Genomic DNA, 14,387 nt, shown 5'->3' with positions numbered 1-14,387 from the left:
GATGGATTTATAAAGAAGGGAAAAGAAAGAATGGGATGATGGATGGTGGTATTCAAGTCGTCAACTCAGTCAATCATAACAGAAAGCTGGAACGAATCTGAGCTGAGCTATTCTTGATTTTGAGCTCTATGTAAGAAGTAATCATTGGGACCTATGGAGCAACCTTGGAAGGTGCTGGCGTCTTGAATGTTGTCTTGGAGCCATGCAGAGATAAGAAGATAAAAGTACACCGGAGTTTAAAGACATCTCTCTATCCCAAGAATCTGGGGTATGGACATGATCTCAGGTAATACAACGGGTCGTCACGAACCTTGGAACCCTAAAGACAAACGGCACGTGGGCACGTGGTTCACAAAAGTACGTACACTAAGGCTTTTATAGTTTAGGCTGTCCCCGCATCCCCGGATTCCACCTCAATATAAAGGTCTCTCGTTCTCCTTTCCCCTATTTTATTAATGAAAAATCATAGAAAATGGCCTATGATTCACTCCACTTCATGAATTTGTCCCCGATGACCTATAAGTGACTATTGGTGAAATTGAAGAATATTATGCATGGTGTCATATTGCGTAATAATATCGAGAATGTGCTCCTCAGGCCATTTTAAAAGACTTATCTTAACTTGAAATAAGGAAAAGCCGGGGCCTTGGCAAGGGGTGTCTGAACTATATAGAACTACGTGCCATCTGACCATGGATAACTAGATCGTCGAGTGGTGGCCAATTGATACTCGAAATGCTCTAACAAACTAATCCTGGAGTTTGACGTCGAGTTGTCAAATGAATTTAAAAATATTGTCTGGAAGAGAACCAAAGAGTTTTAGTTACACATAACTCCAAGAGTATAAAAAATTTACCTAATGAAAATCCAGACCCCACATGATCGGTGGTTGAGACCAATAATGGTGAAGGAAAAGAGGTAAAAGTTAGGTAAAAAGAAAGATGGATCCAGCTGACATTGCGCTATGATCCTTGATGGAGAAAGAGCAGTACGGAGCAATCGGAGACTTGTTTATCCGAAGTAGGTTCCTTACGTACTACGATGTATGTGTGAGGATTCTCTTAGGAAGTAACACCATAGACGTAGTTAATACTGTGGATAATCTACTAACTAGTCACTGAGTATTATTACATTATATTCTATCTGTTTACGGAGTATTTGTTGATGTGTTCATCATTGATTGCTAAACTTCTATGACGCCATGCCAGATGCAGACTGCAGGGGAAATCTTATCGTCTAACCGTCTCTGGCCGCTTTAAACTCTAGTAGATCAAAGAACATCCTGCGCCACCGTCAATTCACATCCTTCTCTATCATTCCCTTACTCTCCACTCTTCCTTCAAAGAATTAATTCTAAACCTGAGACGTGGCATTCTTTTTCCTGTGTCATACCCGATCAGTGGATCAAATCAATTTTCCCACACCACGCAACAGTGGTTCGACCGTTTCTGTGACTAACAGCTTTGCTCTTCTTTTTTTCCCGCCGCCCACTTACTCGATTTTTTTTTCCGCTCGAGCCCTAAAACCCCCGATCTACGAACACTTTAACCCTCGTCTTTATTGACCGGGAAACTCTTTTGGCTCAGTGAAATCCGGGGTAGCTGCTCGTCTAATTTCTCTTACTACTTTTTTCTATTTTTTTTTTTTTTCGCGTTCCACCCCGAAGGTACCTTCCGACGAATCCACCTGTACCTGGGGCCTTTATAGAGGGCCCCATTTCTCCCACCATGGCCTTTGTCACCCCTTCTCCTCTTCACTCGAAGCCAGCTCTACCTAGATTCAGCACAGACGTCTGTGGTGAACTGGCTCATTCCCGAGACTCGTCACTCTCACCTTGCGACACTCCAGACGAGTCACGATCTAGCAGCCGCCGTCGCCCCTCCTTTAGTTCCATTAAAGAAGACGTTGACGGTAGGTGTCACGAGATCAGTAACCTGTAGTTCCCTAGGGCTGATGTATTTTTTTAATTTTTAGGCATTGCGCAATCCTTTGTCGATACTCACCACGCCCCATCTCTAAAAGATTCTACAGATTCCCCTAAGCTGGATCTTATGGAGTTACAGCAGACGCCTGACTTTTGTTGTCCATGTGGTGGTTTTTTGGGGTGGAAATCCATTCGTCTGGGTGGGAAAAGTTTGAGCCGCAGTTATAGCGATCTCCGCGGAATCGGGAACCTGCAGGCCAAGGGTTGGGCATGGGACACTACTGACCATGGAAGAGAATTATGCCCTCCAAACGAGCCTGTGATTGAGCAGCTGCTGGCGCAGCAAATTGCACCGCAAAAATCGACTATCGAGAGGCTTCCCTCAGAGGTTCTTGGTAGGAGTCATCGACGCACCCGTAAATCTCGTACTATACTAATCCTGTCGGCAGATCAAATTATCTCTTACCTTACCCTTGACTTGCCGCCTAATGGATATACTCCACGCAATGTCGACTTAGTCTCTTGCCTTCTGGCCTCGCGTACGCTACATGCGGCAACCTTGGGTGTGCTGTACAGAAACATGACCTTCCCACACTCTGTCATCTTCTCCAAGGCACTCAGTCATATGTCGCAGTACCCGGCCCTAGGCACTCTTGTGCGTCGCTTGGACTTTTCCCACTTTACCTCTGTCGGTCTTGGTCGTACCAAGCAGATGAATGCAGAGATCCAGAACTTGACATCGCGCACGCTGCTCCAGTGCCTAGACCTGTTGCCCAATCTCAAAGAATGCTTGTTGCAGGAACATCTCGACGGTGATATCAGCGCAGAGGTGGTGCGGAAGCTGTTCATGGGTCTTGGAAACCTCAATGCGCTGGATTTCTGCGGTTGCTCTACTCAATCCTTCTCTCGGGTTTTCCAGGAGGCTCTGACAACCGGGCCTGTCCTGCCTGTCACTTTGCCAAATATGAAGCGGCTCTCGTTCCACGAATGTAGCACCATAACAGCCCCGATGTTTGATCTTGTGTTGTCGCGGTGCATCAACTTGACGCACCTGGACCTGACCAACACGCAGGTTAACGACTCTGCTCTCTTTGCCATTCCCGACTCCGCTCGCATCACCCACTTGAGCGTATCTCGCTGCACCCGTCTTCGTCCTTCCGCTCTTGTGGAGTTCTTGACCACTCACCCAGCCGTGTGTAATTCTTTGGTGTATTTGAACCTCCTGACAGATGCAACTCGGTTCCGCCTTCTGGAGGAGGAGGATGTGACAGCTCTCCTGCCCAAGCTACCTTCTACCCTTCGCTCTCTGAACCTGGGTGGTGCAAAGATTACCTCGGACCATGTCCCACTCTTAGTCCCCCTGACTAAGCACCTGGAGGAACTAGGATTGAGCTCTGCAGACCTATCGGTCACAGACGTGAACTCGTTCTTTACTCCACCTCGCGACTCCAACGGCGATGTGATCAAGAACGCGGCTCCCAGCACTTTGTGCTACCTAGATCTTTCCAAGGTACCACAGATGACTATTGGCGCTATCTTCAACAGGAACTCGTGCCTTTTGCTGTCAGAGCAGAGCTTCCCGCTGCAGGTGGTTGAGTTCAGCGATAAGATTATCACTCCCCTACGCGAGCGTGCAAAGACTCAGCGTGTCTCTGTAGGCTGGACTGTACGGGACCTCGGGCGACGTGGCTGGTACGTTCGAGACCCTGCATCCCTGCCGATCGTCAGCCCCATTGATGACGGTGCGCGCTTCTGGAAGATGGGCGCGCGCTGGTGGGGCATGCGCAAGATCCCCATGGCCGTTGGCGACGTTGGTGGCCTCTACGGACACTACATGTTCAAGAAATGATTTCGTTTCTCTTCTGCATTGATTTTTGGTGTTTCTGGGAAAAAGAAATTGCGTTGAGAATATTTTTCTTTTTGTTCTGGCTTATACCCTTGGTTTATTGCTGATATTTTGCCTTCACTTTAAGTTTTTTTTTTTTTTTTACCTAGGCCTTATTTTTTGATGATTATGTTACGATTATATCCGGTCTATGCATGGTGGCGCGCAACATTGCTTACGAATTTCGGCATTCTAGCTTCTGGCTTCGGGTTCGTGCTCTCAGTCCGCGTCTTTTGGTTTTGCATAGCATTCTGTATGTCTTTGCTTCGTTTGGTGTTATGAAAATTAGGCGCATTCGCATTACTTAGCCTTGTTATTAATGACTTTATCTGTATAATATGCCTCGTAACTCATTCTTCTCTAGTCGCATTAGAATAAGGTAATCTTGACATATCCAGGCAGAGCCCATTTGACCATCCCTTCCGACTCAAGATTTGCATGCTGGAAGGCCGATTCTGGGGTCTGAATGAGAGCATCAGCCGTAGCATGTCGAACGAAGCTTCTCTCTCCTCTGCATCTATCGGCGGTGGGCCCTTATCTCGCCTGGGCATTTGCACGCTATCCTCAAACCGATCGTCCCAATATCGGAAGTATTTACGGTTGATTGGTATACCATCCTCGGTAAAGTTCAGTGTCGCTTCCCCACGCGCTCCAGCAGTGGCAAGATACCGAGACTATCAACATGCCCACAGGCCATGTCGTCCTCTGTCACAGGAAGTCCTTCAAATAATGGTCTTTGAGCGACGATAGACCATATGGTTTGTGCGAGAGTTCAGATGTCCGAGTGAAAGAAATGACAAACTTTTTGGCTCAAACCATGCCTCGGGGGAGGATTCGTTCTTTAGTTCTTTGAAAGGGGAAAGGGCTTCGTCAAAGTCTATAAGCAAGATCCTAGTTTCTGAAAGTGTGATTTGTTTACTTGCTTCCACTAGCAATATACTTAGTAGACACAATTCCGGGGGATGGGACGCAGGGGGTAGCGGATCGTCATCTAGATGGACAAGTCTGGTTCCGGTGCTCCATATTTCTTATATTAGTTTTCAAGTGAGAGCTGGTCGAAAGTAGGCAGGACTGTAAGAATAATTTTGCCGAGATGAAGGTCTTCGTGGACAATTCCTTGCGCACGCACATAGTCCACAGTAAGAACGAGCTGCGCAGCTAAAGGCCAGGCTACGTCGAGCTAGAATAAGCGGATCCAGATTCATGCTTAACTCGGAAGATACTAGCCCTCGCCGGCGCGGTAATGTAGCAAGTATTATTGCCATTCGTGCCATGAATGATGGACGTATCTAGAGTTGAAGAGATCATAATCTGTCCCGGCTGTTTAGCTGGAGGTTAGGAGGAGTAGGAGTGGATATAATATCCACTTCTTTTGGATTCTTTTTTGCCATGCAGACTTTCACTGCGACGGATTTATTGAATTTTCATCACGGACTAAACAGTTGGGAAAGATTCATGTCCTGGCTTGTGAAGAGCTCGGTATCGATCGTGAAAATGATCTCCGATTTTTATGGGGTGATAGCCCCCTGGTCGATAATTCTCAAGCCTTTCGACTCGCTCGAGAGGCTCAAGGAGGAATAGAGTGTTGAGACTATTTTTGGTCTCAATTGCCTTGAATGATGTGCAAGTCAACGGACGTCGAGGTTGCTTGTGATACAGCAGTGGTATATGCCCTTTGCGAAGGACAGGAGAGCTCCCTTGGGATCATTGGCGATGTGGGCGCAACAACCGTGTGACTGATGGTAATAATTTACTCATCGCTTCCCAGGTGTGTCATGCGAATTAAAAGAAATTTGATTGCGATCGGCAATAGATCACCAACTTCGACGAAGTTTTGCTTATAAGGAAAGGTTATTTAGTGATTCAAAATGAATGAACAGAATTAGTGACCATCCAAGGATTATCATGAAGCATATTTCTTATTACCATTAAGGAGATGAACTAGAACAGGCTTAGTTCTATTATCTAATTACATTCTATTTACATCTCTGTCGCGTAAAGGCTGGCGTATGGCATGAAAATGATCCCAACAAGACCTTATGAGGTCTACATAAAGGGATCTTACAGGTTTTACAGCCCCAACGCGTTCGTAATTGCTTTAGAAGAGTATGTCCCTGAGACTTAGCTTTCTGAGCCTGTTGGGCGCAGAATTTACAGATAAATACAGAGATAAATAGAGAGATAAATAAAGAAAGATATAGCCTAGTGGTTTACAGCCTGGTTTACAGCCTGATTTACAGCCTATAGCCTAGCTAAAAGCTAAAACTAGGCTGTAAACCAGGCTATAAACCAGGCTATGAACCATGAGAGATAAAAGAGAGAGGTATCTTACCATAGAGCCTGCCATAGTCGGGTTTTCAAGCTTTTTTTACCTCCACCAAAGACTTCTGCCGGCTTGCCCAAATCCAATGTAATATGTATCCCTGATCAGCTATAATAAATAACTTAATCTCAGAGGGTATATTATCAGACCAAAGCCTACTAAAAGACCCAGCACCCTTTGGATTCGCATATTTATTAGTATTCAGAGATACTGAAGTAAACAAAGCATCGGTAAAAAACAAAGAGAAAAAACCAAGAGGAGTAGTAGTTTGGTAGACACTTAAATAAATATTAGGCGAAGTAGGTTCTGAAGGCATTTCAAGAGGTTCAAAAAACGCGCCAAAAAAACAGAGTGTAAACAGGGAAGGGGAAGTGTAACTCGCGTTATTTATTATGAAATAGCTTAGTAATCTATAATAACCAATGATAATCTTACATTTCGCCAAGGCGCTAATTTGGTCAAATTCGACAGTCAAGGTAGAAATCCAGATGATAGGTCACGTGAGTGTGATAGGATAAGCCGAAGCTCTTTGACAATACTCTCGTCTTCTTTGCAAGCTCCAACCCTTGAAGGCCTCGATCCTTCTCAGCTTAAGCTTCAGCCTCAAACCCAGAGGATCTACTGATCCCAATGGGTGGAGTCATTGCCGCTGCCCAAGACAGTGGAAGCTGTCGAGACACGCAACAATGGCACCTCCGAGCGGATCTGCATCATACAAGAAGAAAGACGGCACCTTGAGTCTCGCCAAAGATGAGCAGACTCTCATCTGGACTCCAGCCTCAGCTGGAGCTCAAGTCATCGTGATCACGGTGGCCGCTATCACCAGTATGCATCTGCATTATAGCCGCCCAACCGTCTAGCTCTTTCTAATCCGCTCTCTACTAGATTTACAACAAACCCCGCCGACCAACCCAAAAGTGATGTTAAAGATCTTCGCACAGCCCCCCAACGCACCTGCTGGTGCACCGTCAGACAACTACGTGTTTCAATTTACAGCTGTCGACGGTGCTCGCGCACAAGCCGATGCTATCAAAGACGCTCTCAGTGTCCGAGTTAATGCTATAAAGGCAGGTACGCCATCACAACCTGCGACGCCTGGCGATGGAGCATCAGGAATTTCAGCAGCGATGGCGATTGCCAATGCAGTCTCATCTGCCGGGTCATCGAAAAAGCCGTGGGATGACGATAAGCGACTGAGCGCAGACGTGGACCTGCAGCAATCCCTACTAAAAGCAGATCCTATACTGCAACGCATGTTTATGGACTCTTTGCATACTAAACCAGAGACATTAACTTCAGCCCAATTCATGTCGCAGTTCTGGTCAACACGTCTCCATCTTCTGCGAGCGCATGCAATCGAACGAGCCCAGACTCGGGGCTCATACAACGTCCTCTCATCACTGAAGCCCCGCGTGGAAGATAATGTGACCCGGTTGAATATTAGCAAGGAGCAGATTCAACTCATTTTCACCCAGCACCCGCTTGTCAAACGGGTGTATGATGAGAATGTGCCCAAGCTGAGCGAGCAGCAGTTCTGGTCGCGATTCTTCCAGAGTCGACTGTTTAAGAAGCTCCGTGGAGAGCGTATCTCAGAGGCAGATGCCACTGATGCGGTTCTGGACAAGTATCTCCAGGAAGAGGCTCCAAACGCAGAGTTGACAGCCAATGTCCCGAATTTCCTGGACCTGGCTGGTAACGAGGGTCATAACAGTCAGCGCCGCGGAAACCGGCCGGATCTGGATATGCGGCCCACGGGGTTAGACAAAGTGCCCATTATCAGGACACTTAATAGATTGAGTGAAAACATTATGGCTAATGTTGCGCCAGCAGATGGCGATATGAATGCCCCGGCTGGTATAAATGAGGAAGCATGGGCCAAGATGCAGCTGCAAGATCTTCGTGGCGACGAGGCACAGGCCCGCATCACTCTCAACATTCGTGATCAGAATCGATTCTTCTCAGAGACCAAGGAGAACGAGCAGCAGCGGGCGGTTGCGCAGCAGGATCCTGACCAGCTCCTGCAAACCCTCCGTGCAGCTATTGCGCAAGATCTTCCATCTGATGGATCTGCGCCGCTTCAAAAACTCGTCGACCCCGGCGAGGATGAAGACGAGGAGATGGAAGATGTACCTGCCAGTCGACAACCTGTCGGATCCACTGCAGCTCTACACGATGCATTTGCGCAGATTCTAGGTGCGGTGCGCGAGCGACGAAGCCAGATGAATGAGGGTGCAGCCTCTGATACGCATGGGCTTTCACCGGCACTATATGATCGCTTGACGCTGACACACGCGACAACGACCGAGTTCCTGCATCAATTCTGGCAGGCATTCCTGTCGGGTGACCCCGAGCGCGCCAACGAAGTGAAATCCCTGTCAGAATCGCTGCACCGAGCAGGAGTGCGCATCCAGGCCGTGGCAGACTCTGCAGAGGCAGAGCGACAGGTGGAAGTTGACCGAGTCAAACAGCATGTCCGCGACGTATTTTCAAAAAGCGGACATAAGCTGCGGCCAAACATAGAAGGTATCGAAGGAGGTCAAAAAATCGTCAATCAGCTGCTTGGCCCTACAAAGCATGCATTAGATACTGCTTTGAAACGGTACCAAACTGCATTGGCAGAGGAGATTAAAGAAGCAACGGCTTTATCCATTTAAATGTCCTCAGGGAGACAAATATAAATAAATTATAGCATCGTAAAAAATACTGTATCTCTCAATTACTTCATGTTTACTTTTTACAAAAGTAAAGTATGCCGAGGCTCCCCGGACTCGGACGCATGATCTGGCCTCCAGTAGCTCCGCTCTTTCCACTTTCAACTCTCCGTCAATCTAACGAACATATCTCCAACTCATCTGACTGGGCCTACTCAGCCGCCCCGAATGAGAGATTCGGATTTTCTCATTCAATAACCCGACTGGAAACAATCCCCATTCCCGTCGTCCAATATGCTCACCTCAGGCTTGTCCAACACGCCACTCACGAAATTCTTCTTGGTGTACACCATTGCCTCATCAGTCGCGCTCTCAATACTAGACATCAAGCATCTAGCAGTTATCCATGTCGATCCGCACTTCTGGCCATATGCGCAATTCTGGCGCGCATTCATCTGGCAAATTGCCGGCTTCACGAACTCCACCGAGGCTCTATTTGCTGCAATGCTGATCTACCACCTACGCGTCGTAGAGAGAGCATGGGGAAAGCGCAAAATGGCGGTAATTATCCAATCTAGACCAGATGAATGAGACAGATCTGATCAATATCCATCACAGACCTTCCTCTTAACTACACTCCCCTACACCACCCTCCTTCCACCCCTCATCTTAGCCCTCGTCGCCCGCCCACTCTCCCTAAACAAACTCAACTACCTCCCCTCTGGTTCTATTGCGACTATCTTCGCCCTGCTGGTACAGTATCATGCCATTATTCCACATGTATACCGCTACCGCATCGGAACAACATCAACACCGATATCAACATCCAGCACCACCACTACCCAAGAAGACTCCTCAAATCCACCAACAGAAACAACGCCCAAATCTCCACCAACTCTATCCATTCTTCTCTCTGACAAATCAACCACTTACCTCGTGGCTGCCCAACTAGCCCTCTCCCAATTCCCAACCATGCTGCTCCCCTCTGCAGCAGGCTGGATCGTCGGCGTCGCATGGCGCGCAGAGCTGCTACCAGGCTTGTCCTCGTCCAGAGACGGCTTTCGAGTCCCGGCCTGGATAGTCGGTGAGCGCGAGCGCAGGAGTGAAGCTGGGAACGGGAATGGAGTTGATGGTTCTGCGGAGCGCGAGCGCTATGAGGATTTGAGACGGAGGTTGGAGGGGGAGGCGGCTTCTGCTTCTGGGGTTGAGAGTGGGACTGGGAGGAGGAGGAATGGTGGTGCTGATGGGCAGAGTCAGAATAGTGGACTTTTGGATAGGCTGAGGGGGGCTTGGTGATTGTTCACTTCATGTTTAAATATATAATGACTTTCCATTACTAAATTGAATAACCATTATATTGAGTTACATTTTGTCATCTCTTTCATGACTTAGATATTCATAAGGTTGGGTCTGGCCTGATTCAAATTAGATCCATGGATGGATCATACCTAGCTGTAGACTTCGCCTGGAAATGGCACCACTACTTGATCTATACCCTCCAGCTACCTTCGGCCATAAAGTTGTCGCCTAGAAGATTGCTAGCACTTAGGAGATGCTGGTTCTGACCTCTGGAGACATGGAAAACTTACCAACAGGCATGCCTTGATGCCCGATAAAGGCAGACATATTGAAACCCTGTTGAGATTCGGAAGTTGGGCAATTAACGAAATCAGCAAAGATCAGATATCACTCACCGTCTATATGGTGGGAAAGTTACGAAGCCCATATTTTCAAGCCCGAAAAGCGCTTCGTCTACCGCACTATGTGCAATGGTTATCAAATAGTCCTCAGCTAGATTGTTGACCGAGTAGCGCAGTTTGGGATATGTATGAGAAGATTTGATCTTAACTTGTTGGTGTAGTTCGCAGTGCTTTCTACAAGACTAGAGATTTCAGGACCTAGATTTGCCTACCTAATATTCCCTGAAAAAAGATACCTGTGCTTTGTACTTTCTGTATTCGCTCCAGGGCACTGATATAATCAACTCCTAGTGGCATGCAGGCTTCTTCGACCTGAACACCACTGTTATAAAGCTTTGATACAGCGCATTCAATGGCCGCTACGGTGTTTGGATCCGCCTGAGACGACATTGAAGCAACAGAGACGTCTTCCAGTGGCATGTCTTTAGGAACTTCATCGTCTTTCAGAGCAAACCCGTCGGCTAGTAGCTGTAAATTTTTGACGCTGCGAGAAAAGAAACTGATAGCGTATGTCATTTGGCCTTCGAGCGAGATGGTGTTGTGAGTCGGTTTCATAGCGAAAACTCCAGTGAACGACTCTGGGCAAGTTAACATCACCATCTGTCTGTACTCCAGGACTAAACAGAACTTGTAAATCTGCTTTGGCTGCAGCAGAGCTACACGGAGACCCCCCTGGGGTATGCCTATGGTCATGAGGATTAGTGGTATTTGGTCCAGTCAGGAGGTGATCACGGTATATTCTGTTGTGATGGTTTTTCCTGGTGATAAAATTAGCTTATGAAAAAAGCAAGAGAATATTAGGATTTTCGAACCGAAAATGAGAGTGCTGGCAGCTCGGATAATTGCAACTCTGGATGAATCAAAACCTGTCTGATATCCTTTGTATATGGGAGAGCCAAACTGCGTGGGCATATCTATCCAGGTAGTAATGCATGTGTAGCCACCTAGGTAGCCATAAACATCTACTGCTCTATAGCTGTGTTATCCATAATATCTTAGATGCATAGCGCTATTCTCTCTGATCTAGAGCTCGAGCCTGGACGAGAATGAATGCGTGATGTGATGCAATATCAGCAGACACTATGCTCCTGTGGGAAGAGAGATGCTTATTGAGAAACGCCCATGATTTGATAATGCCATCTCACTCCTAGATACGGCTCAGAAGAGAATTTGTATATTCCTCGACGGTAATTGCATTATTCTGGAGCAAATATCTCACTTTATGGCGCTCAAAAGGTGATCGGTGATTTTCGAATATTAGAGGGCAAGACAGGTCAGAAAGGATGTAGTTTGTTCATAGTTTGTTCCTATGTTGGAGTAATTATACTATCGAAGACTATGGATCTTCTTGTGCAGGCCAAAAAGAGTGCGAAGGTCAAATTGATGTATCAGGAACTTATGGCTAGGTAAAAATTTAAGCTAAATATAACCAGGGCCTATCTAGTTAACTATCGATTCAAATCATCAAGCTTAGTCACACCTTCTTCCTTCGTATTTTCCAGTCTAGGTAGCCGCCTTTGTATCAGTCTTCCTGGATACTCCGTACTCAAATACGAGATAGGCCATTCACTTCTTACCAACACCCCTTGGCAGGTAGTTTCGGAGTACAGAGGCGATTCAGGCAATGCAGGCTACCTTTTTAAGAAATGATCATCCAATTTCTGCCCTGCATAAATGACGATACATCTAATTGGATAGTTTTGCCTGATCTGCGGTCCCGAATATCTCTGTCATTGAATAATCGAACCCTATTCTAACTAGGTAGGCTTAAATGCCATAAGTGTGTAGTACGGGATACGGCTTATTCGAAAATACCAAAAACTATGGAAGAATTCAACAATAATTGCTTGACAACAAGAGCGAGCAGTGATGATTGGCCATATGCTTTGTTAGCGTCAAAATCGGTGTATCTTGTCAGCACTAAGCCAGAACTCAAGGGTCTTTCATGCTCAAATTGGGGTATTTTAACCGAGATTTGGAAAAACACTAATTTCAGCAACACAATGATATAGAAATTATAAAACAGAACATCCCCAGCTCTTCTTCTCTGAGCTTAGACTTACACATTCATCTAAGCAGGCTCTCCTTAACCCAGGTACTGTATCCCATCCTGGAAGATGAGGCATTACGCCCCACCCCCAGTGCATTCAAGCACCGGCGCATACGCCAACTATGCATCTCCAGCTAGATCACGGGGAGTTTTCGGTTTGCTTTTCGATCCTATAGATAATGATCCGCGATCTATCAGATCTGCCGAGCTTAAACATCGCGGACACTGGCACGCGGCCCGAGCCGTTGATAACGAGCTCTTCCAAGAGCGTTCACGAACACTTGGACCTGACCATGTCAACACCATAGCTGTGGGTTATAGCATGACTGAGGCGGAGTTGGAAGACGGTTTCTTGGAGAAGGCGGTTGAATGGGGTGAGTGGACGTTGGCAACCGCGCGTCGAGTGCTAGGAAGTCAACATCCACTGGCAATGAGGACAGAGAGCCTCATGACACACGTTCTTTACCATACTGGAGATTATGCGGGATCTGAGATTGCCTGCGCCAATGTTCTCGCTCGGCAGCAAATAGCTCTCGGTGACAATCATATTGACACCGCGATGACTCGACTCCGGCTTGCTTGGGTCTACCACGAACTTGATCGCTATACCGACACTATGCATACTTTAGATCGGGTTAAGGAAATCATGACCCGCTTACTTGGTGGCCTCCATATCAGGGTCATCCAGGTGGCTCTCGACATTAATAATTACGGCATTTCTAATAGTGCTATTCGAACTACGAGTACTATTCAAGGGGCATTACAAAGAATACAAGTATTTCATCAAGCGCTTAATACTGCTGTTGGTCCAGCTCATCCTCTCACACTACGTGCCCAAAATATTCAGGCCAATGCGCTATTTCACTTGGATCGACGGCTGGAAGCTTTTGAGGTGTTTCGTCGGGCTCTCGTGGTATCAGAAGACGCATTTGGGTCAGATGGTATGTCCACAATGGATGTGATTTCGAATATGGGTCTGCTTTATAGTCTGGATTCTTCCAGAGCATCCGAGGCAATTCCACCATTGTCTCGTTATCTGACATGGGCCGAGGCTCGCAAGGGCGTTACTAGCGAGACAAAAACTATTTGTGAATTGCTGGGGAACCTACACTTTCTCGTGAAGGAGTATACGCCTGCTCAGGCTTACTATGAGCGCGGTGTGACTTGGATTCAAGGCGAAATGACGAGCAAGGCACAAGAGAGTCGTATTCGCCTCCAAAAACGCATTGAAAGCTGTCGAATACTAAGAGGTCAAGGCGTAATCTCGACACTCACCCCTACACTAGAATCAGGCTCAGTGCCAGGATCAAACTCGTCGTCGGGAACGGGATCTCTCATGTCGTCCTTTTTACAGCACACGACTGATTCTTTGGTCAACAACAGTATCGGCAATGGGGGTGGTGGTGGTAACAGTGGTAATAATGGAAACAGTGGTAACAATTTCACACCGAATGCCTCTTATTCACCTGATTCTTCTGGCGGTCTTGGATCCGTTGTTTCTCCTACTTTCCAAATTGATCCTACTGGTGGTCTCGGATCCATTGTTTCTCCTACTTTCCAAACTGATCCTACTGGTGGTCTCGGATCCATTTTTTCTCCTACTTTCCAAATTGATCCTACTGGCGGTCTTGGATCCATCGGTTCTCCTACTTTCCAAGTTGACCCTGTTTTCCAAGTCGATACAGGAACTCTTGTGGGTAACTTTTCCCCTCCAACTGATCCTGGAACTCTAGAAAATATCGCTTCTTCAGTGGATCCTGGGACAATTGGAAATATGGTTTCTGCGATTGATCCCGGAGTTATAACCAGTTTTTTGACTGGCTTCATCTCTTGATATGACCTTGGAATTAAATT

General features: G+C 46.8%; 6 protein-coding genes across 6 annotated transcripts; 5 read left to right on the top strand and 1 right to left on the bottom strand.

The window, feature by feature from the left end:
* Positions 1-1,727: 1,727 nt before the first annotated feature.
* N7495_003783 (Leucine Rich Repeat domain protein) lies at positions 1,728-3,773 on the top strand (the record flags this gene model as incomplete). Its single annotated transcript, XM_057206434.1, has 3 exons — positions 1,728-1,911; positions 1,975-2,319; positions 2,374-3,773. The coding sequence occupies 3 exons, from the start codon at positions 1,728-1,730 to the stop codon at positions 3,771-3,773; spliced, it is 1,929 nt and encodes a 642-aa protein (XP_057064114.1).
* Positions 3,774-4,247: 474 nt separating this feature from the next.
* Positions 4,248-4,559, top strand: N7495_003782 (uncharacterized protein; the record flags this gene model as incomplete). The annotated part of the gene is made up of 1 exon (XM_057206433.1): positions 4,248-4,559. One exon carries the CDS (start codon positions 4,248-4,250, stop codon positions 4,557-4,559), a length of 312 nt encoding a protein of 103 aa, XP_057064113.1.
* Positions 4,560-6,818: 2,259 nt separating this feature from the next.
* N7495_003781 (TFIIH subunit TFB1 family protein) lies at positions 6,819-8,786 on the top strand (the record flags this gene model as incomplete). Its single annotated transcript, XM_057206432.1, has 2 exons — positions 6,819-6,957; positions 7,018-8,786. 2 exons carry the CDS (start codon positions 6,819-6,821, stop codon positions 8,784-8,786), a joined length of 1,908 nt encoding a protein of 635 aa, XP_057064112.1.
* A 291-nt stretch (positions 8,787-9,077) lies between these two features.
* On the top strand, positions 9,078-10,079 carry dscB (the record flags this gene model as incomplete). The annotated part of the gene is made up of 2 exons (XM_057206431.1): positions 9,078-9,344; positions 9,402-10,079. 2 exons carry the CDS (start codon positions 9,078-9,080, stop codon positions 10,077-10,079), a joined length of 945 nt encoding a protein of 314 aa, XP_057064111.1.
* A 612-nt stretch (positions 10,080-10,691) lies between these two features.
* N7495_003779 (amidase signature enzyme) lies at positions 10,692-11,176 on the bottom strand (the record flags this gene model as incomplete). The annotated part of the gene is given in 2 exon segments (XM_057206430.1): positions 10,692-10,705; positions 10,720-11,176. The coding sequence occupies 2 exon segments, from the start codon at positions 11,174-11,176 to the stop codon at positions 10,692-10,694; spliced, it is 471 nt and encodes a 156-aa protein (XP_057064110.1).
* Positions 11,177-12,600: 1,424 nt separating this feature from the next.
* On the top strand, positions 12,601-14,367 carry N7495_003778 (uncharacterized protein; the record flags this gene model as incomplete). Its single annotated transcript, XM_057206429.1, has 1 exon — positions 12,601-14,367. The coding sequence occupies one exon, from the start codon at positions 12,601-12,603 to the stop codon at positions 14,365-14,367; it is 1,767 nt and encodes a 588-aa protein (XP_057064109.1).
* Between the last annotated feature and the right edge of the window lie 20 nt (positions 14,368-14,387).

Source organism: Penicillium taxi, assembly GCF_028828555.1.
Source record: "Penicillium taxi strain IBT 34144 chromosome Unknown utg000003l_segment0_segment0, whole genome shotgun sequence".
NCBI classification, from domain to species: domain Eukaryota; kingdom Fungi; phylum Ascomycota; class Eurotiomycetes; order Eurotiales; family Aspergillaceae; genus Penicillium; species Penicillium taxi.
Note: the sequence above shows the minus strand (reverse complement) of the source record. Positions and strands in the feature narration are given on the sequence as shown.